The following is a 20,387-nucleotide window of genomic DNA, read 5'->3' as shown; positions in this document are numbered from 1 at the left end:
AACCTTTGACAATTAAGATACAGACATCTTACAAGGTATACACAGACAGCAGCCTAAGAGGTCATGTACCCTGGAATATTTAGTAGGAGGGTGGGTCATCTCAGACTTAATATAAAGTTTACATTAGTCAGTTTATGACAATTATTATTTCTAATTGTTGTGTCTTAAAAACAACCTATAAATCTATGCAGAGAATAAAGCTGTGTAAAACTAGACATAGGTAGGTTATCGTTATCTGTATTTCATGTTGCCCAAAAAAATATAAAAATATCTTTTTCTTCTAATACATTTATGCAAGTGGGAGCTTGCATTCTAATACAGCTTTCTGAACCAAATCATTTTATAAACCCTTTTGGATCAGAGGATGTTAAATCCATGAATGAGAACATGAATGTGAAAGGAAAAATGGGTTAATACAAGCAGAATGTTGGGCTGGGGACCTGAAACTTTCTCTTCCCTTCTCTGAGCATTTGTTTCTCCCTGGGGCTGTCTCTATGTGATCTGGAAAGATAGTGAGCTGAAATTCCAAATAGTCTTTGACAATTTCACATGAGACTGAAAAAAATAAAAGGATTGTATGGTTTTGATTTTATAGAGAAGCATTCTGTGCAACAGCGATTTAAAGAAAAAGCTGTATTCGCCTATATTTGGTCATTCAAATAATGTATCAGATTTCCCGAAAATGAGGACACAGGCGAACAGGAATGCTAGTAAATTCCAGGAGAATAAACACTATTCGGTGATTTCTAGTACTGCTGATTTTATTTTTCAACATTTAACAAACACCAGTCTGGCTTAGTTCTGGCGTGGTCTCAACCTTGAGAATGTAGAATTCAAATGAGCACAGAATTGTCTCAGAGACATGGCTACGCCATCTTCATACCCATGACATTTTGGACTGAAGATCTGTCAGAACCCCTCCCAAACATTAACTGATAAAAATCAAAACCTCCTTCAGGAACTGATTTCAGAAGAGAAAATTAAAACCTTTTGAGCTATATCCACTTACTGTCTACCCTGAGAAAACAACCCATTGTTCTGCTGTACAAATGACTAATTTGACTAATTTTTTCCCCTGGCTTGGCAGAATCTTTTATCGAACTGATTGAAATGACCAGATGTTCTGCAGCTTATGTAGACATAATCTAAGAGACTCAATAATTGACTTAAGTAAACGTATCAGGATGTGGACTGGCAATAGAATTTGAGGATTCTCTGTTCTGTGATGACTTCAAATCCCTTTTTAAAAGGCAGGCTGCTTGTGTAATTGAAATGCGCAGAGATTGGCACCATCTCAGTCATTTACTTTAGTAATTTATAGCCTATTTAGATCTGAGCATCTCTGTAACTTTTGAAAGAAAGCAAGGAAAAGCTTCAGTATTAGAGACCTATAAAAATTGTCTGTGAGGCTGTCTGCTCAAAGTGAAATGAAATACTTCTCTGCAGAAAAATCCCCAGATGAAAAGATTGCAGCAGAATTTCATTTGACTCAGATTATCTAGAAAATGATACAATTGCATTTTCCTTAAGTTTTTGAGTGTTTTTTATGAGAATGTTTAATGCCAGAATTCTCCACGTTATTTTTTGATTCTCCATTTTGCTCTGAGCACAATTGCTGTGTTGTAATCTCTAGTGAAGATAAAAATATTCATTATAAATAACTCACCGAGGTCAACTTTCTCTTAAAAGCCTATCACCAGAAGAAAGATTTCAAATTGTGGTTTATTCCTTAGAAAAGGAAACAGTCTGCACATCTTTCCATGCCTAAAAGCCTGCTAACCTAGGCTGAGCGTGGGACGGAAAGATACAACAAATGTCAAACTTTGGGCTGGACGACTCACTTAGCCTCGGTTTTCTTTTCCCTCCTCTAAGATTAAAGATTCCTCTTGAATTTGTTTAGTAAACAAGGTTTCCGAATGTTTCTTATTTCCCTTTTTTTCCATTGTCCTTTCCTACCCCTCTCTTCATTCCTATATTAAAGAAAAAAAAGTTTATAGAACCTAGGCACAGGCAGGCGTGCACACGCCGCCCCCTACACTTAGACCTAAGTGGGTGATTAGCACCTGTGTCCAAGAGTGCATACAAACTTCCTTTTCCTTAGAGCTTGGAGAGCAGAGACCATTCCATTCTGGTTGGCACTCTGCACCCAGTGCTCTTGGTAAACATTGTTCTGTATTAGCATAATAACAATCACACCAGCAAGTTAATCATTCGAGCGTTGTTTTTCCTTCGTATGGTCAGAGGCAGACTGGCTCCACAAGTCTTCTCCTGCGCTGGCTGACACAGGAACCTTCTTGTCCTTGATAACAGCCCATGCCAACGACAGACTGACTGCTCATTTTCTTTGCAACCCTGCCTCGCTGGGTTCATTGCCGCTGGCCGGCTGTGTTAGGGCGGATTACAGAGAATTCACATGAAACCTAATCGAGGCCTGCGTGATGCAGAGAAGAGAATAAAAATACTTTACGAGATGATTTGGATGAGCTGTCACCCAGTGGGTGCAGGATCATGGCGGGTTTTTTCTGCAGACAGAAGCCATAACAACGATATATGAGCCATTCTCTTGTGAAGTGCTGGTTAGAATGATTGACGCCTGCAGATGTGCTGAGTCTGTGGCTGCAGGTGCCAGATGTTGAGTAGCACTTAGGGACGCTTGGTGGCCAGGGCCATTTCCTTCGGTTAACGATAGTCCCTCACTCTAACGCCAGCTCCTCTCACTCTTTATTTCTTGGTTGATTCTGGGTTCTAAACATTGAACAAAAACCAACCCCAAACCCATATGAAACAGCAGTGGCTCTGATGCTTTTTTAAAAATGCAGTTTTATATGGTGATGGTTTTTGAAAGAGAATTGCTTCCCAGGTTCTGAACACTGAACAAAAACCAACCCCAAACACATGAAACAGCAGTGGCCCTGATGCTTTTTTAAAAAGGCAGTTTTATTTTGTGATGGTTTTTGAAAGCGAATTGATTATTTTATTGAACTCAACGTGAAGGCAGTGGGAAGCCTGGCATTTCATGAGTTAGTGCGGTGCACACAATCTTCCATGGAATCCTCCAGTAAAGCTGAGTTGGCTATCGTCACCCCATGTTGTGTTTGAAGACCAGAGGTCAGGGAAATTACTAAGTGATTGGGCTGGGAATGGAACACAGGTTTGCCTGACTCAAAAGTTCTTTCCACTTGCCCCAGGCAGCCAGGGCACTGCTCCATGACATGTTCAAAGTGATTCTCCTCTCCTGTGGCAGCTTTCTCATTAGTGAGGGGTATCATGTACAAAAAAAAAAAAAAAAAAAAAAGTCAAAATCAGTGATACTCCAAACATCAATATCCATTTCTACAATATTATGGAAAAGATAGGAGTGATTCAATTTTATTTTCCTGGCTATATCCAATGGGATAATTGAGACACACAGGCAGAAGTAAGGCTGTTTCATGTCAGGATAGCACAATTTTAAAAAGGAAATAATCAGCAAAACAAATGGCTTTTTAAAAAAATTTTTTTAACGAATGGTTTTAATCTGTATACCAAGCTTCTAAAAAGTTGGAAACTTTGGGATGATTTACTGCATTTTCACTCTTCACATAACTGTTAGGTGCTTTGTAGATACAGCCATCGTCTTTTTTTTTTTTTTTTTTTCTGTAAACTTTTGCTCCAGAAAGATGTTTTGAGAAAGAAAGACCTATTCAGACATTTCCAAGCCCATTTGTCAAGTGGATTACATTTGTGCCCTCTCTTAAAAAGATGCTTTACAGTGTATGAGAGCAGTTTTTGTAAATTAATATCATCATTAAAAATAAGCTGGCTTTCTTCTCTTCCTTCAACTTCTTGTTGTGCAAGTCTGCGGTGCTGGGCTCCACAGGCAGGAGTTTTGGCATGGCCCTGGGGCCCAGGGGAATATTAATTTACAAGGCTTTCCCTATTTTGTTTTTACATGTCTGAAACCATTTCAAATCTTAGCAACTGAAATACAAGTTATTAAACACACTTTACTGGAGTGTAAGGAGGGCTTCCGCTCCACTCCCCCCACTTGTAGAAGATGATTGCAAATGAGTTCATGTATTCGGAAGACTTGTGCCCCGGCCGCCTCTGACATCTACCTCGACACAAAGCCCAGGATTATAAAAGGATAGTTACACAAAAAATGAAGCTGAGCTCATTTACCTAGGGTTAGATCCTATTTAAATGCCATCCTAGGGTTTTTAAATACCATTTTGCTTTAATAAATTTCATGTGTTCTAGTTGAATGGAGACACTGGCTGTCAGCTGAAATGGGAAAGAGTGATTCTTTGGTTTCTAGTTGTCAGAACCTTTTAACTTTGCACAGGTGTCTTTGCCTCCTTCCTTCTGGCTGGGCTCTATCCCCAGGAATCAGGCGCCGGATGGGGGAGGGGAGCTGATCTCCTGAAGCCTCCTGGTGATGTGCATTTTTATCCCCTTCCATTCCTGCCTGAGCAAGCGTGGCTGGGTACAGACAGGTCTGTTCCTCTCCATGTGTGTTCTTCCCGGTAGAGGGGCAGACACTGCCGGGGTACAGTCACAGGAGGCTGGGAAGTGTCTGTGGGTCTCCAGCAGCTGGCAAAGGTTTGAGGCTCTTAGGCAGATGTTTGCTGTTTCAGCCACTTCATTAATGTTGGAAACAAAACCCCTGACTATTCCTGACCAAAGCCCCACTTCATGATTGACAGCTGGGGTGTGCGTCTTCCCACGAAAGCCCTTTACAGTCTGAGATCAGGAGAGAGGGAGTGAAAAGAGAGAGATGAGTGCAAAATGGGAATTGGGCTGGATGCCGTTACTGAAAAACCAAAAATATAAAGGAAAGAGAGGCTCATTTAAGGAGAAAGACAAATGTAGTACAACTAGTGAAGATCTGAAGTCCCATCGTGTGCTCGGGTCTTACACACATTATATAATTATCCCAGCTTTCATGCATTAATTTATTCATGACGGGTACTGAGAACCTACTATGTGCCAATGCTATGCTGGTATTGGTGATACAAGACGAATTGTCCAGTGGGTGAAAGAAATATGCAGAAGGCAATAATACAGTAAAGGAACCTCTAAGATAGAGGTAGGAACAGCAAGGACAGCCTTGGGGAGTGTGGGATCTTTCCCAAAGGAGGTGACATTTGAGATGGGCCTTGAATTAGTTTTCCAGGCAGCGAAGGAGGGAGGGGATGGGGTGCCGTGGGCATTCCCACTGAAGGGAAGAGCCGTGTAGTCCTGGATTATGAAAGGCTAACCTTGTGAAGTAGGTATTATGATTAGCATTTACAAATGAAAAAACTGAGGCTCAGCTTTGATTATAAGCGACAGAAAGCTGAAGGTTCCAGACTCCCAAGATCTGGAATCTCTCTTTCCAATACCTGGGGACTTGTGCTCTCAGACCCCCTATGAGATTTCTTGCCTCTGTGGTAGAAAATAGAAAAGATGGAAAATCCAATAAGCTATTATTTAATTTATTGGGTCTGAAGAGAGGGAAGGAAGAGAGGAAAGAAAGGAAAAGAGAGGTGGAAGATGCGGAGGAGAGATGGGAGAATTCGATCCAGCAGAGGAGGCCCGGAGTGCTGGGAACAGTGGGGAAGGGGAAATGGACGGAAGCGGAGGAAAGGGGCCTGTGGCGGTGGAAGGAACCGGAAGAGCCGGCGAGGCTAGAGGACGGGACAAGAGGTGGAGGAAAAGACTGGGCCCGAAGAGTAACAGGGCGCGCGCGTAACGTGAGGGCCCGACAGTGGGTCCAAAGGGCTAACGCTCGGTCCCTCTCCAGGGTCACCGGGTGCGGTGCAGAGGCTCGGGGGTCTCCCCCACGCTGCGCCCTCCAATCCCACCAAACACGCAGTTTCTCGGCGCTGCCGACAGCTCTGCACTTTCCAGCGGGACATATAACTCCCCACCCAACAATGTCCTCGGTGCGACCCCCACGCCCCTGGGAACGGTCCCCCGCTCGTGGTGCATGGAGTCCTTGCTCCGCCGGCGTCCAGGAGGACCCCTGGGTCGCAGCGCCGAGTGGCGCTGCCCGGGCTGAGCTGGGAGCGTTCTCGGCCCCGCGCGGGGCAGCGGACAGGCCTTGGGACCGGCCACCGCAGCCGCGGACGCGCCGGGCCCAGCGCGGCGACCTCTGGGCTCTGCGGCGGGACGCGCGCCGCCACCGGGACACCCGGCCGCAGCTCTCGCGGGCCCTCAAGCCGCCGCTCCGGGAGGAGAAGAATAAGCATAAGGAGATATCATGAGAATAAACGAAAACCGTTCTAAATGGAGAGGAGGAGGGGAGGGGAGCCAGGGCGCACGCAAACACCTCGGGAATGAAGTTCCTCAAAGGCGCGTTGCGGGCCACGTCTAATGCAAGGCTCTGATTCGGTTTATTACTATTTTCTCTCAGTGCCTATTAGTTCTCCAGGCTTTCCCCTTCCCTCTGAATTGAACCACTGGCCCTGGCGCGCGCGTCCACTTGCTTCCGCGGCGACTCGGGCTGCAGGGCGAGCAGCTCTGCAGCGAGCCCGCCGTTACCCGGGGCCGCGAGATGTCACCATACCCAAACTCGGTCTCGGAGAAGACCATCCGCGTCTGTAATTCTCAGTCTCCTTACCGTGCGTTTCTCTTCCGGCCCCGTGCAAACTAACTCCCAGGCATAATTGCGCGAAACCGGCAGCACCGGCAGTTTCTGCCGAGCGCGGGCGAGGGGGCAGGACGCGGGCAGCGGGACGGTCCGGGTGCCGAGGCTGGGTGGGGTCCCCTCGCCCCTCGCCCAACAATTCCAACTGAAAACAAAAGTTCGTTCAGATACTGATTGGGACAGACTCGGAAGTTAGGCGCCCAAGAGGCAGAAGACAAACCACCTAATGAACCGTGTCTTCGCGGCTCCCCCAGCCCTACGCGTCGCCAGGGACCCGGGGGACGAAAGCCGTGGTGCCAGAGTATCGGGCACCAGGAGCCACGACCGGGCTGACTCGCCGCACCCGGCAGTCCCGCTGCGCTGGCCCTTCTGGGGACGAAAAAAGGTTTATAAACAGAGCTCAAAAATAAAAAGGGAACACGTGCTTTTGATTACTTTTTTTTTTTTAACAGTTTACTATGGGGATAACGGACAGGGCAAAGGTCATTGATGGTTTGGTATCTCCGTGGAACGGTCAAGTTCGCGATCGCGGCGTAGGCTCCGGGTGCCAGAACGCGCGGGCTGGGAGCCGGCTGCGAGCGTAGGGGACGCTAGGGGCGGGTGCCGTCCTTGGGAAACGGCGCGCGGAAGTCCACGTGGGGAGGCAGGAAGGCACTCAGCTCCTCGGGGGCGCCGGTTCTGGGGCCCGCAGTCTCGGGAGCCTCGGCGAAGTCTCGACTTCTTTCTACTAACAGACCAGGACGTGCCCGCCCGCCGGGTGCCGGCGATGGGAGCACGGCTGGGAGCGCGGCAGGCCCGGCGCGAGGGTGGCGCGCGGGGCTCCGCGTGGGCAGCGGCCCCCGGAGGCCTAGCCCGTTGGCGGGGGCGGCGCGCGCTCCCCGCACCGCGCGCACACACGGGCGCGCACACTGCACACACACACCTGGAGCTCGTCCCAGGAGGGGGGCGGGGAGGAGAGCCGGAACGAGTGTCTTAAAATAGGCACGCAGACAAGCGTGAGACGCTGAGAGGCTGGAGAAGGCTATCAAGAGCGGCGGGCACGAGGCGCGCAGGTCCGCCCCGGGTGGCACAGGCGGGCTGGGCGGGGTGGGCGCCGAGCGGCCGGCCCTCCGCGCGGCTCAGCACCAGGCCCTGCGGGAAGCGCGCGCTGATTGACAGCTGCACTGTCCCCAAAAGGCTCGGCGAAGATGCTGATCCGCGGGTGGGTCTAGACGCGCAGCCCGCGCGCCCGGTGCCGGCTCCCCTCCGCACCTCCTGAGCCCCGCCGCCTCCCGGTCGCCGAGGAGCCGGCCGGAGGCCCCCGCCGGCGCGCCAGCCCCACGGCCTCGGGCGGCGGGCGCTCGCCCGGGCTCACCATGCACTGCCACGCAGAGCTGAGGCTGAGCTCGCCCGGCCAGCTCAAAGCAGCCAGGAGGCGCTACAAGACTTTCATGATCGACGAGATCCTCTCCAAGGAGACCTGCGACTACTTTGAGAAACTTTCCCTCTACTCCATGTGCCCGTCGCTGGTCGTGCGACCCAAGCCCCTGCATTCCTGTACCGGTAAGACGGCCCGCGGGAGCGCAGTGGGGTGTGGCCGCTTTCGTGCCGGGGTCGGGCCCTTGACCACCTCTGTCCTCCCACCCAAGGGCGAGAGGAAGGGGCCCGGGAATTGTGGGCCCCTGCAAGAGGACTAGACTTGTCCGAGGCGAGCATTGCAGAGGCCTCTGCAACCTGGAAGGGGCCCGGCAAGGTGTCAATGGCAAGGTTACAAAGGCAGTCAAGGCAGCGCGCCCCCGAGAGCCGGCCGCCCCGCAGCGCCTGGGATCTGCTGGCAGGAGAGCCTTCCTCCTTCCCAGCGCTGCTGTGGTTTTCAGGAAGAAAGTTCAAACCCTTGACCTGGTTGAGCACTTAAATCATTGTCTCAGGAAGTGGCGTTGCTTCTCACCTTGAGTTAACTCGTCCAACTTCCTCCTGTCTCCACTGGGAATTTTACAAGTAAGTCAGTATCCTGAGGTTCCCCGCAAAATCCGCTGAACTTTACTTAAAAGGATCTCCCTCTGGGGAAGTAGTTCTGGAATGTGTCGTGTTGTGGAGCCAGCTGAGGAGGTCAACCCTGTGAGTTTTAAGTGACTAAAAAACAATGATCACGATAAAAACACTCCTCAAATCTGGTTTGCTTTCTCCACAAGAACGAGACCCGTAGTAAAAATAAAGAACACTTAATAAATATACTTGAAAAGTCATAGGTTTATGTAGAAAATAAATCCAAAGTTATTTCTAAAAAACTTGCATTAAAAGAAGCTCCAAGTTTCATAGTGCCCTGGCATTATAAGGATTTAGGCTCTCCAGACGTGGGTATAGCGAAAAAAAAAAAAAATTGAAGCAATTTTTATCAAAAAAGTTATTGACCCTGCTTTCAACTGAAGGTAAAAATTTAGTATTTCCAAACCGAAAGACCCTTTGAGGGTATATTTGTTGCATGGGTAGCATGAAATAAATGAATTTAATTGTACTTACTTTGAAAAAGTAAACTGAAAAGATAGCAGTGGCTTTGAAAGATATTTTTGGAACGTTCAGGCCAAGAGGCTGTTAGTACACTGTGCTTGGAATACTGCATTTTCTGTTGATTCCATTGATAGGCTCTCTAGGACAATCAGTAAATACGTGTGTAAGTACATACAGTAAAGTTCTTTGACAACCAACTTGTTCCTACATGTATTTGGTAATAAAATGAGTATTATACTCAATTACTCCTTTGTAAAATACGTTTTGTCTGTAAGGTGGAATTAGGCCTGGTAGCCCAGAACAAGACTTGTAATACTGCATTTTAAAAGCCAAGAAATATACGAAACAAGATACGAAGAAGAAATTTGAAAAACAAGGTAGATATGGTTGATGTTTTTACATTTGTATGTCTGCCATGCGTTACACCTGGGATGAGTTGTCTGCATAGATCTTGGAGCGGGGAACTAGGCTGATTCTTGTTTTGAGCATAAATAATCATTTGCCATGAGAACTCAAATCCCTTAAAGGAAAAAGAGAGGATCCGTTTTAATCGTAAATCTCTCGCACCCTGAAAAGACACTGCGTACCTGGAGGTCCCTAGGACAAAGCAGAACAGCTTCTCCTAAGCACCTAGGCATAGCCTGATGCGGGCAAACTTTTTAGCGACTTCGCGCCATGCGTTGACTTGAAGGCAGCTTTTCCTGGCCTATTTAGCAGTCACAGAACTGGATCATAGAAATCATGCCAGAGGAAGAGTAATAAACAGCCTCCAAAAACAATGACCCAGTCATCCGTCGAGGCTGAGTAAGTTTTGTGTTTTATTGAACCTTGTGTGGGACATACATCGGAGGAAAATACAGCGATTCATGTGTACTTTTGTGAGTGTTAAAAGTGAATCGCACATAGTTCACGAACTAAAAGTTGTGCTCAGCCTCGTGCTTTTGGAGTTCTTTGATGGTTTGTGGGAGAGGGTGGTTGTTGGCACTGGCGTTCTTGCCTTATTGTTCCCATGCTTGATTTCTTTAGGTTGTTCTTCTGAAAATGTGTTGTGATTTTGCTCTAGTTGAGATTTAAAATATAGAAACTGGGATTTGCCAGTGGAATTAAACCCACAAAAACTGGCTACAATAGTCCATCCTTTCAGATCATAAGCTTTCAGTGGGTTTACGATTACAGTTAAAGCCTTACATGTATTAGATCATGGGAATACCATTAGCGACTTCTCAAAGGTTTTGCAAATACCATGCTTTCAAAGCATTTTTGTTGCTTTTAACAGTTATGTTCAGGATCACAAATCTTAAATTGGATGAACTTAATCTTTTTTTTATTAATTAAAAAAACAGCAGTAAGTTGCTGGCATTCATAATGAAACTATATATATATTTTTTCTGGATAGAGATAAATATTTAGCACTTTTGGTGGAACCAATGCATAAAATGTTCAAATCAAGTGAAAGGCATAAATTGGAATTAAAATTACTGAACTATCTCATCCTTTGGTTTGCTGTTTTAAGATTTATATAACGAACAGAAGTGACCTTTGTCAGCTAAAATAATGAAAACTAAGATAATAAAGTGACCACCGTGCACAGTAAATACATGAAATTGTGGTGGAAAAAAAGCTACAGCGTTTAAAAAGCCGCTACATAATTAGGCAAACCATGTCGTTCAGATTTAGCAAAATCCTAATGTCAGTTTATGATGCTGATCTCGGGCAGAAGAGCATGTATATTCAAGTACACTGAGAAATGGAAACATTTCTCATCTGGTAGGTAATCACTTGACAGTAATTTATTATTAGACACCCTAACCTTGACAGACTACTCATCTTCAAAAACAATTCTTTATTTGAACAGGCCCTTCCTTATTAAAATAGAGTAATTTTAGTTTTAGGGAGCAATCTCCAGACTGATTTAAGTTTCCTAATAGATCTCCTGCATCACATAATAGATATTGAGTAAAGGAATCCTCCTCTTAAAGCCAAACTAAAGGAACATTTGTCATTAAATTTAAAATAAAATTTAAAAACCAAGCCCAAAGAGATCCTCCATTTGAAAAAAAAGTTTGTTATTCAGACTGTTGAGGAGGTATGGAAGGTGTTTAGAATGAACTTAGTTTATGACATGTTGTTCTTACGTTAAAATCTGGTAACAGTAATCGTCACTCATAATGGAACTGTATTGCCCCTTAGAAGCCGGTGATGATCTCTCATAAACATTAGAACGTTGACGGTGATTGAAGGCGAAAAATGACTTGCAGTTTATGATATCATAAATATTGTTTAACTCTCAGGTGCATTGTTTTATTTTTCTGGTTGTGATTAATGTTTCTTGGTGGAAGAGTCCCTTGAACTGACTTCTCAGGACGGAATAGATTGCAGAGGTGGCGGCACGGTTCCCTTTGAGGGATCTCTCTTTCAGTTTGATCTTTAGAAATAGGCAGACTCTCTAAATTTGAGGGGTGTTTGGAAAAAATGAGTAACTTGCTTCACAAAAACAAGGATGTAACAATTTACCCTAAGAGTTTTCATAAGATGATACTGAGAAACCTAAGTACTGTGCATAATTACTTATAACTTATTATAATTACCGATACTTATAACCTAGAATTACCCTAGGGCTTGTACACGCACATTTGGGGGGAGGTGAATAGAGGTATTTGTACATTTTACAACCCATGGCCCCTGCATGACTTTTAGTGATTTCACTAAAACCTATAGTTTAATTCTTTTTGTCTCCTCTGGCAGAAGGGTTCTGTAGGCTCTCCCCGTGACCTCCAGTGGCCAGTCTTACAGAGCTAACTGGGAGGAATCACAGTGACCACAGACCAGCCTTCCTAAGCAGAACATACCTTTTTTTTTTTTGCGAAGTGCTAGGGTCACATCAGGGCTTAAACATAGTTTCAGCCCGCACTGTACACCGCCGTCTTTCATATTAGGGTACTGAGAAATCAGGAAGATTCTTCCAGCTCCATTACACACCCGGGATAAAGCTGTGCGGTGACACCCGAGGGACAGTTAACCAGCCATTTAAAAGGGGCATGTGGGGAAGGGTGTTTATCTTAGGAGCGGGCTTTGAGAACCTTTTATTCTTTGGTGGGTCCAAGAGAAACAAGTTCTTTGGGGTGGTGTCCTTGGGCTCATTTTTATCACAAAGATTGGGTGTCATCCTGGTGAAAAATGAAATGAGGTGTGGACTTGTGCGATGGGGGTCAGGGAGTCTGCTGCCACTTCATGGGTTGGCTCCAGTGATTCCCCCAATCCTAGCTCAGTCTTTTAGTTGGAGACCAAAACCTGTAGTATCTTGGGAACCTGGATCCTGGGCGCTGGAACGTTGATAGAGAAATGCAAACTGGGGGTGTGGAAAATGATATTTATTAACAAGCATTTGTATTTCTACCAGAGGCAAATACGCTTTCATTAGCAAATCACTCATCACTGCCTCTCCTGTTCCCATTCTAAGGGTAAATAAATTGAGGGAAGCCCAGGATAGAGGACTCATCCAAGGTCAGGATATATTTGGAGCTGAGCTCTTTTGGGATCCTCAGCTGTTGTCTCCTTACTCCTTAAATTTTATGACACCTTTGTTAAATAGAGACACTGAGGGATTCCTTAGGGGTCAGTTTTAATGAGTGAATAGTTTATTAGCAATTTATTCGCTGGTTCTCATTTTTCTAATAGCGAATGGGAAAATGATTAGAAATTAGCAAGTTAAAATGCCTTTCCAAAGGTCTATAATCTTCAGTATCATTTAATTCAATAATTTAATTCAACAAATATTTACACTTGCTTGTTGACGGCACTGCCATTATTACTTTTTTAAATTTATTTAAATTATTTTGTATTTTTGGCTGCGTTGTGTCTTCATTGCTGCGCGGGCTTTCTCTAGTTGTGGTGAGCAGAGGCTACTTTTCGTTGCGGTGCGCGGGCTTCTCATTGCAGTGGCTTCTCTTGTTGCAGAGCACAGACTCTAGGCACGCAGGCTTCAGTAGTTGTGGCACATGGGCTCAGTAGTTGTGGCTCGCAGGCTCTAGAGCGCAGGCTCAGTAGTTGTGGCACACGGGGCTTAGTTGCTCCGCGGCATGTGGGATCTTCCCAGACCAGGGCTCGAACCCGTGTCCCCTGCATTGGCAGGCGGATTCTTAACCACTGAGCCACCAGGGAAGTCCACTGCCATTATTTTTAAGTTTATTCTAAGTCTTGGCTAACAGTTGGGATATTTTAAATCTTTCTCTGAAACACCTGTAGAGCCACTGCCAAGCTCTTTTTTGTGGTCCTCTGGAGTCTATGTAGGCACTTTGGAATTGTGAAACATTATGATAATTTAATCCGTTTGCTTACCGTCTGGAATTTTCTCTTTGAACTCCACTTAAAGGGTATTATCAACACCAAAATTGTCATATTAACCTCCTTAAATACAACTCAACTGAAATTGTATATGCAGTAGATCTTTTATGAAACCAATTTCCTGCAGTGTTGGTTGTTACCTCTGGCTTGAAAATAAAATTTGTGATCCCAGCGTGGCTGGTATATAGCTGCTGGTTTTAACGTACCTCAGGAATCTAAATGAGAAGATTGTTAGGTTTTTCCATCCCAGGAATCTATCTGAAAAGCAGTAAGGACGGTAAATTGTTGTTTAGATTGTAAAGAGAGATGAAAACAAAAAAAGGGAAGGAATAGGGAAAAGGGTGGGTTTCTTTGAAGTTCTTGAAGCCGCTTGATTCCGCCTGGTATGTAGTTCAGCGTCCGAATGACCCTGGGGGCAACACGGAGGTGGCTTCTGAAATTCTTCTGTCCCTGCTTGGAGAGTAAATGCCCACGTTGATTTGACTTAAACACCTGCTGGGGCGCCTTCAGGGAAGAGCCTGGGCGGGGGTGGGGAGTGCCCTGCCCAGCATTTAGCGTGACTGAATCAGGGTTAACCCAGAAGCATTTTTAGGTGCTGTTTGCACTTTGTTTTGAGGTCGGGAGGAAGAGGAACAGAGACGGAAGTTAGGTGGGGCACGGATCTGAGGCTCCCGCCTTAGTACAAAGCCTGGGAACTTCTATGGGGGTTGCGGAGCCTGCGGACCACGCCGGCCACTCTTCCACCCCCAGTGAAGTCAGTTCGCGTCCCTTGGCTACACCTGCTGCTGAACCCTTAGCTGGAACATGGTTAGAGGGCTGCAAGGCTTTGGATGAGGTGGACAGGTGGAGGCCGCATTTTGCATTCTCTCTTGGGGAATGCCGTTTTCCATTCCGATCTCGAGGAGGTGGTGTTTGTACTGGGGCATCAGAGACGGACCCCACTGAGCTGGATTAGCCGCCTTCTAACCCAGGACTTGCCAAAGCCCACAGGTGCTTGCCAGGCTGTTGCGAATCACTTGGCTGCAAGTCTCTTGGGAGCAGCAAAACAGGGAGGAAAAAAGAGAGAGAACATTTGGGTGAAGACTTCCCACATGTGGCGAAGGCCCTCCGTCCCGCCTGGCATGACTGCCTCCGGGTCAGCTGCCGTGACGGTGGAAGGGTTGTTCCTCTGTCCACAGCACGGGTGACAGGGTTAGAATTGGCCTTAGAATTTACCGGGAATGGGGTTCAGACCAGGACCGTGTACCAACTTAGTGATGTTAACAAAATAAGAAATACTCTGACTCTAGGAGAAGAGGCGGTTTTTCTTCTTCTTTTTTGTTTTTGTTTTTATTTAACCAGAAAACCTTTGCAGATCCTTAGGATTTAATTTATTTTTATTGCAGTTTAATAACAGTTGGAAAAAGAAATGTCTTGTTAAAATGAATGCTCTAAATAAAAACACAGTTAATTTTCCATTACAGTGTCTAATTACTTATCACCACGGCATTTCTACATGGCAGTTTAACTTCTTGGAAGTGGAAACTTGGCACACATTTAAGGAAGAAAGGAGTACACCCAGATAGATGTCAGAAGATGGCTTAATTATATTTGGTCTGGAGTTGACTCTTACCTATGACTACTATGCAAAAGACAGGCAGAGGGTCACTAAGGAAAGTCTCTGGTTCCTTTAGTGCCGGTGGAAATTGAATATGGAGGAAGATCATTCTGAATGTTAGACGAGCTGCAAGTACGTGTAAAAAGGGACTCCACTCGTCACTGGTTGAAGCTGGTGTCAGGACTGCTTGATCGGCCTGGAGGTCAGCTGTATATGCTCCCTGACTCCACTGGCAGAGTTCATAAAAATGAACATGGCCTTTCTCCAAGGAGAAGCCAGGACGCAACTGAGTAGAAGCCGATCTGGAGGATCTCAGCACAAAACTAAATATCTTAAGGGTCCAGGCAGAGAAGCTTATGTGGTTCCTTTTTTTTTGCATCTCTCTAGCTCACCACCATGTCCTTAGGAACACGTGCTTCTGGATATTGGATAAATATTGGAGAAGTATTTTCACAGTGTGCCTGCCACCAAAGTGATGTCAATGTCCTTTTGGTCATTATTGAAAAACACACTTCTGTACGTGATAAGCGATAGGATGATTGTCCTTTCACTTTTCTTATGCGAGGATCACTTATGACGCGTGGGGACATGGCGAGGTCTTGGGCCTGGTGGTATCGCATGTAGTCATGGCTGTGTTTCCACCCCGGCAATACCGGACAGGTTCCTAATACTGATTTACCTGCCGTTCTCCACCGCCCACTTCCCTCTTCCCAGAGGTCTTTTCATGCAGGTACTTAACCATTGCTGAAATTCAGGATCATGGTCTCACAGACAAGATCACAGCCACTTGTAGATTGGAGGATGTGTAGCTCTGATGTTTCTTTTAAGCACTATCTGAGAGAGTCAACGTTGCACACTTTCCTCATGGTAACTTATAAACAACAGAGTCCTAATATTATGTCTTTGTGTCCTGGGGAAATCGGAGCCAGAGGTACTCAGGGTCGTCTTCCCGAGTTCTGCAGTGTTTATCCTAAAGGGGGCTACAAATTGGGGAGAAAGGCTAGAAACGTATACTCTCAACCCTGAACCTCATTATTCATCTTCATAACGACACAGTGAGTCCCCTGCATACGAACCTTCAAGTTGTGAACTTTCAAAGATGCGAAAGTGCGTTCACAGGTCCAATCACGTGTTAATTCACGTGTCTGGCAGACACTGTCACGTGCGCACATCCTCTCCAAGTGGTTGTGCTTTTGTGTACGTTACGGTACTGTATAGAGTACAGTAGTACAGTATCTTTATTTCAAGCCTAGGATGTCCGGAAGCAAGCGTAAAAGCAGCGGTGATGTAGCTGGTGCTCCTGTGCTTTTCAAGGTACTGTACTGTGAGATTAAAACTGTTTTCTTTATTTTTTTGTGTTTTTTTTAATGTATTCTTTGTGTGAAAAGCATTATAAACCTATTATGTACAGTACTCTGTAGCCAATTGTGTTAGTTGGGTACTTAGGCTAACTTTGTTGGACTTATGGACAAATTGGGTACAAACGTGCTCTCGGAATGGAACTCATTCGTATGTAGGGGACTTACTGTAATAGAAATAGTGACTTGTTTTGAGGCTTAGCATGTTACAGGCACTGGACCCAGTGATTTTCATTCAGCTTCCAATCATTCCTAAGAGATAGTATCTCTGCTTTACTAATGGAAGCTGAGAAGTTAAGTAACTTTATAAAGTCACTGAAGGTATAAAGATCTCTTCAAAGCAATAAGAAAAAAGGCACGTAGAAAAATTGGCAACTCATAGAAGTGAAGATCTAGGTGTCCAGTGAGCATGAAAGGATGTCCCTGGTAATCAGGAAAACACAAATGAAAACGAGGTACCATTTCATACCAGTCAGACAGGTAAACATGAAAGGCTCTGATGGTATCGCTCTATGACAAGGTGGTGGAACAATAGATGTTCTCACTCCCCGATGGTGGGAGGGTTATTTGGCACAATTGCTTTGGAAGCAGCGTGGCAACACCTCGAAGCAGATACACACATGCCCTCAACCCAGCAGTTCCACCTCTGTTTGTGCCCTGAGAAATCACTGCATGTGTGCAATAGGACATTGGTAGAGGAATGCTCATTTCTATGTTGTTTATGATAGTGAAAAATCTCAGTCTAACTGCCCTTCAGAGGAAAAAGGACAGAATTCTGTGTATTATATACAAGCAGTGAAATTTTACGCAGTGATGAAAATGAATGACCCAGATCTACTTGTATTAATACAGATAAGATTTAGAAATACAAGGCTGAGGAAAAAAAACACAAGTTGTAGATTGATACTTACAGTCTGATACCATTTATATAACGCTGGAAAACATGCAGGCCAATACTGTATATTGTTTAGGGAGGCAAGGGCATGGGATTGGGAGGGCTATATACAGATTTTTACTTTCCTGTGTAGTAATTTATTAAGGAAAAGAAAAGGCCTAATGTGAGTACAGCCAAGCATTAAGATTGGGCAAAGCTTGGTCATGGGTACAAGATGTTCCTTACATTATTCTTTGTACTTTATGTTTGAAATTTTCTATAATATAAACATTGAAAAATGATAGTATGGGAGACCCCACATATCCATAAAACTCTTGATCTTGGGGGACTTTTTTTTTTTTTGTGGTACGCGGGCCTCTCACTGCTGTGGCCTCTCCCGTTGCGGAGCACAGGCTCTGGACGCACAGGCTCAGCGGCCATGGCTCACGGGCCCAGCCGCTCCGCGGCATGTGGGATTCTCCCAGACCGGGGCACGAACCCGTGTCCCCTGCATCGGCAGGCGGACTCCCAACCACTGCGCCACCAGGGAAACCCTTTGGGGGACTTTTGATGGTTTTCTTAATAGCTTTCTATCCTGAGAGAAGCTGTTAAGTACAAGCTTCTTGTATACAGTCTCACAGTGGGGAAAGAACTTTATAATTAGACACATGTGTACAACTCACCCTGAAACAACCACTGCGGCTTCTGAAATTGGCTTTTGGATCTCACTTACCTCCCCTGGCTGGGTGGGGATGTCATTTTTCACCAAGATAACTGCTTTCCCCCAGGTAATGCTTCGGCATGTGAATAAATGGGCTCTGAGCTGGGCACTAGGGCTGGAAGGAAGTGCTGATGAAGTGTGTGTTTGTTTTCTGCAAATATCCATTACTGAGCATGCAAGGAAGAGTCAGTAGGTTCTTTCCCCTTCTTCTTAATGATGTTTCAAATCCCAGTAGATTGCCTTTGATTGCATCTTGCTTTGATATGTAACTGCTCAAATGATATACCATCCTTGGCTTTTTTTTTTTTTTTCTTTTTTTTGCGGTAGGCGGGCCTCTCACTGTTGTAGCCTCTCCCGTTGCGGAGCACAGGCTCCGGACGCGCAGGCTCAGCCGCCATGGCTCACGGGCCCAGCCGCTCCGCGGCATGTGGGATCCTCCCGGACCGGGGCACGAACCCGTGTCCCCTGCATCGGCAGGCGGACTCTCAACCACTGCGCCACCAGGGAAGCCCCACCCTTGGCTTTTGACCAATGGTCACTGCTATTGACAATTTAACTTAAAAAATTGTCTAGGGACATCTGTGAATACCAAAGAATCAAAAATATATTAAAATGTAGCTTCTTGGCAGGGAAGAATCATGTTGGTATTGGCATGTAAGCTGGCTGAGTTTTCTTTATATTCTGTAAACATGATTTGATTTTAAAACTTTGGTGTGTGGTATCAGGGATGGTTAGGAAGGGATGAGAACTGTTACCATGGTAACCACACAGAGAGCTGTCTGTTAGGGATGATGAATGGTGGTCTTGTGGTTTGGAGAGGGTAACCTGGACCACATTACTCCCCAGCGACAACTCTGGTGACAGGTGTTTTGTTCAGCCTATCTTAACAGCCAAGGCATTCTTCTTTTCTCTGCAAAATAGTTCCAATGTAGAAATATTGCTTTAAGATATTGTGACAAAAACCTGGTCCTTTGGGAGCTCTTTCTGTGTCCCTTCAGAGGGAAAATAGTCCTTGGTGTGAATGAAACAGTTTGTACAGTCAAGAGTTTGCCAAAGCATTTCTTCTTCTGAGACCACCCCTCTCTGTCCTAAATCCATATGTAAACAGAGAAGCAAATAGATCAAAGGCCTCGGAGCCCACGTCCCACGCCAGCTATCAACAGGCAGGGTCGCTGTGCTGTCTTTGGTGCTTGGCAGTGCAGCCGTGGTCAGCAGGATCTAATGACCGCATCTAGAGGAGGGTGGCCAAATTGGACGTGACCGAAAGGCCGGTGGATCTATCAGATTTGCTGTCAGTGGACAGACTTTCAGGGCTGCAGGAACGAGGCCTTCTGCATGTTGTCTTACCTGGATGGATGCACAGGACGGCTGCAGTGAAAGGAACAGATTGAAACGTCATTTGTGCCTTACTCTGTCCCCTTCCTGCGTCTCTCCAGTGAAACCTTATTCCTCGTAAAATGGACTCTCCAGGCTCGGGGCTATGAAAGGAGTGAATGTTATCAGGAGAGATCTTCCAAAGGGCTGTGTGCGTCTGAGGGAGATAACATGCAGGTGCTGCCCCTGCTGCCCTGACAGTCCGATCACTGGCAGCAAATCTGACAGCTCCACCGTGGATTTTCTCTTTGGAACGACTTGGGAAAGTACAGGTGAGGATTGGGGATATTTATGGTTAACTTTGAACAAGTTTCACTGAGGGAGAGGGATATATTTTAATAAGGTTCCAATCCATATCCTCTCTTTTTCATGACTGAACATTTGACTGAAATAATTGCTTGAAACATTTGATTGAAATCACCCCAGAGGAGATTTTTTGGGGAAGATGTTGTTAATTTTGTTATCCCTGGATATTATGCAATTCATTATTGCTCTTAGCACGTTAGACAGCTGTGTGTCTTGGAAGCATGCTTTCAGTCCTCGGTTTGGAGCGTGGCATAAAGGAATGTCCTATTGGAGGGCTGATTTTTTTAAACTGGGACATTGAGCCTTGATAGAACAATTAGCTGCGTAAACAGAACGTGTTTCACTTTTCAGGGAACTGGAAAGTAAAAATAACAACAATTATAAATGGTAACTGTGAGCCAGACGCTGGGTGCTTCTCTTCACTAAGGAATTTAAACTGCATGGAGACCCTCTAGGAAGTAGTTACTATTATCACTGGTTTTGGGGGGAGGAAAGCAACACTCGGGGAGGTTGAGTAAATGGCAACACGGCCACATGAGGAAGTGGCAGAGTTGAGGTTGGAACTCAGGTCTGTCTCTTTCAATATACACAATCTTATGTCAATTAGAAGTCAAGTCTGTCTTCTTCCACGGAGGCCCCATGCTTTATGTAAAGAAAGGTCCAGGGAGTGTGCCGGCTGCCGAGGGGTATGTTTTGAACCTGTTGACTCCTTTACA

The 20,387-nt window shown here is 45.6% G+C and overlaps 1 protein-coding gene across 1 annotated transcript in view; it reads left to right on the top strand.

Moving 5' to 3' along the window:
* Positions 1-7,077: 7,077 nt before the first annotated feature.
* BARX2 (BARX homeobox 2) overlaps positions 7,078-20,387 on the top strand; it is a 68,018-nt gene continuing 54,708 nt past the window's right edge. Inside the window, exon 1 of the mRNA XM_027092926.1 lies at positions 7,078-8,152. Within this exon, the coding sequence (XP_026948727.1) occupies positions 7,966-8,152 (187 nt within the window). The 5' untranslated portion in view covers positions 7,078-7,965. The remainder of the gene's footprint in view (positions 8,153-20,387) is intronic.

Source organism: Aethalodelphis obliquidens, unplaced genomic scaffold (assembly GCF_003676395.1).
Source record: "Aethalodelphis obliquidens isolate GAN/ISIS:26980383/991018 unplaced genomic scaffold, ASM367639v1 scaffold82, whole genome shotgun sequence".
Classification (NCBI taxonomy): domain Eukaryota; kingdom Metazoa; phylum Chordata; class Mammalia; order Artiodactyla; family Delphinidae; genus Aethalodelphis; species Aethalodelphis obliquidens.
Note: the sequence above shows the minus strand (reverse complement) of the source record. Positions and strands in the feature narration are given on the sequence as shown.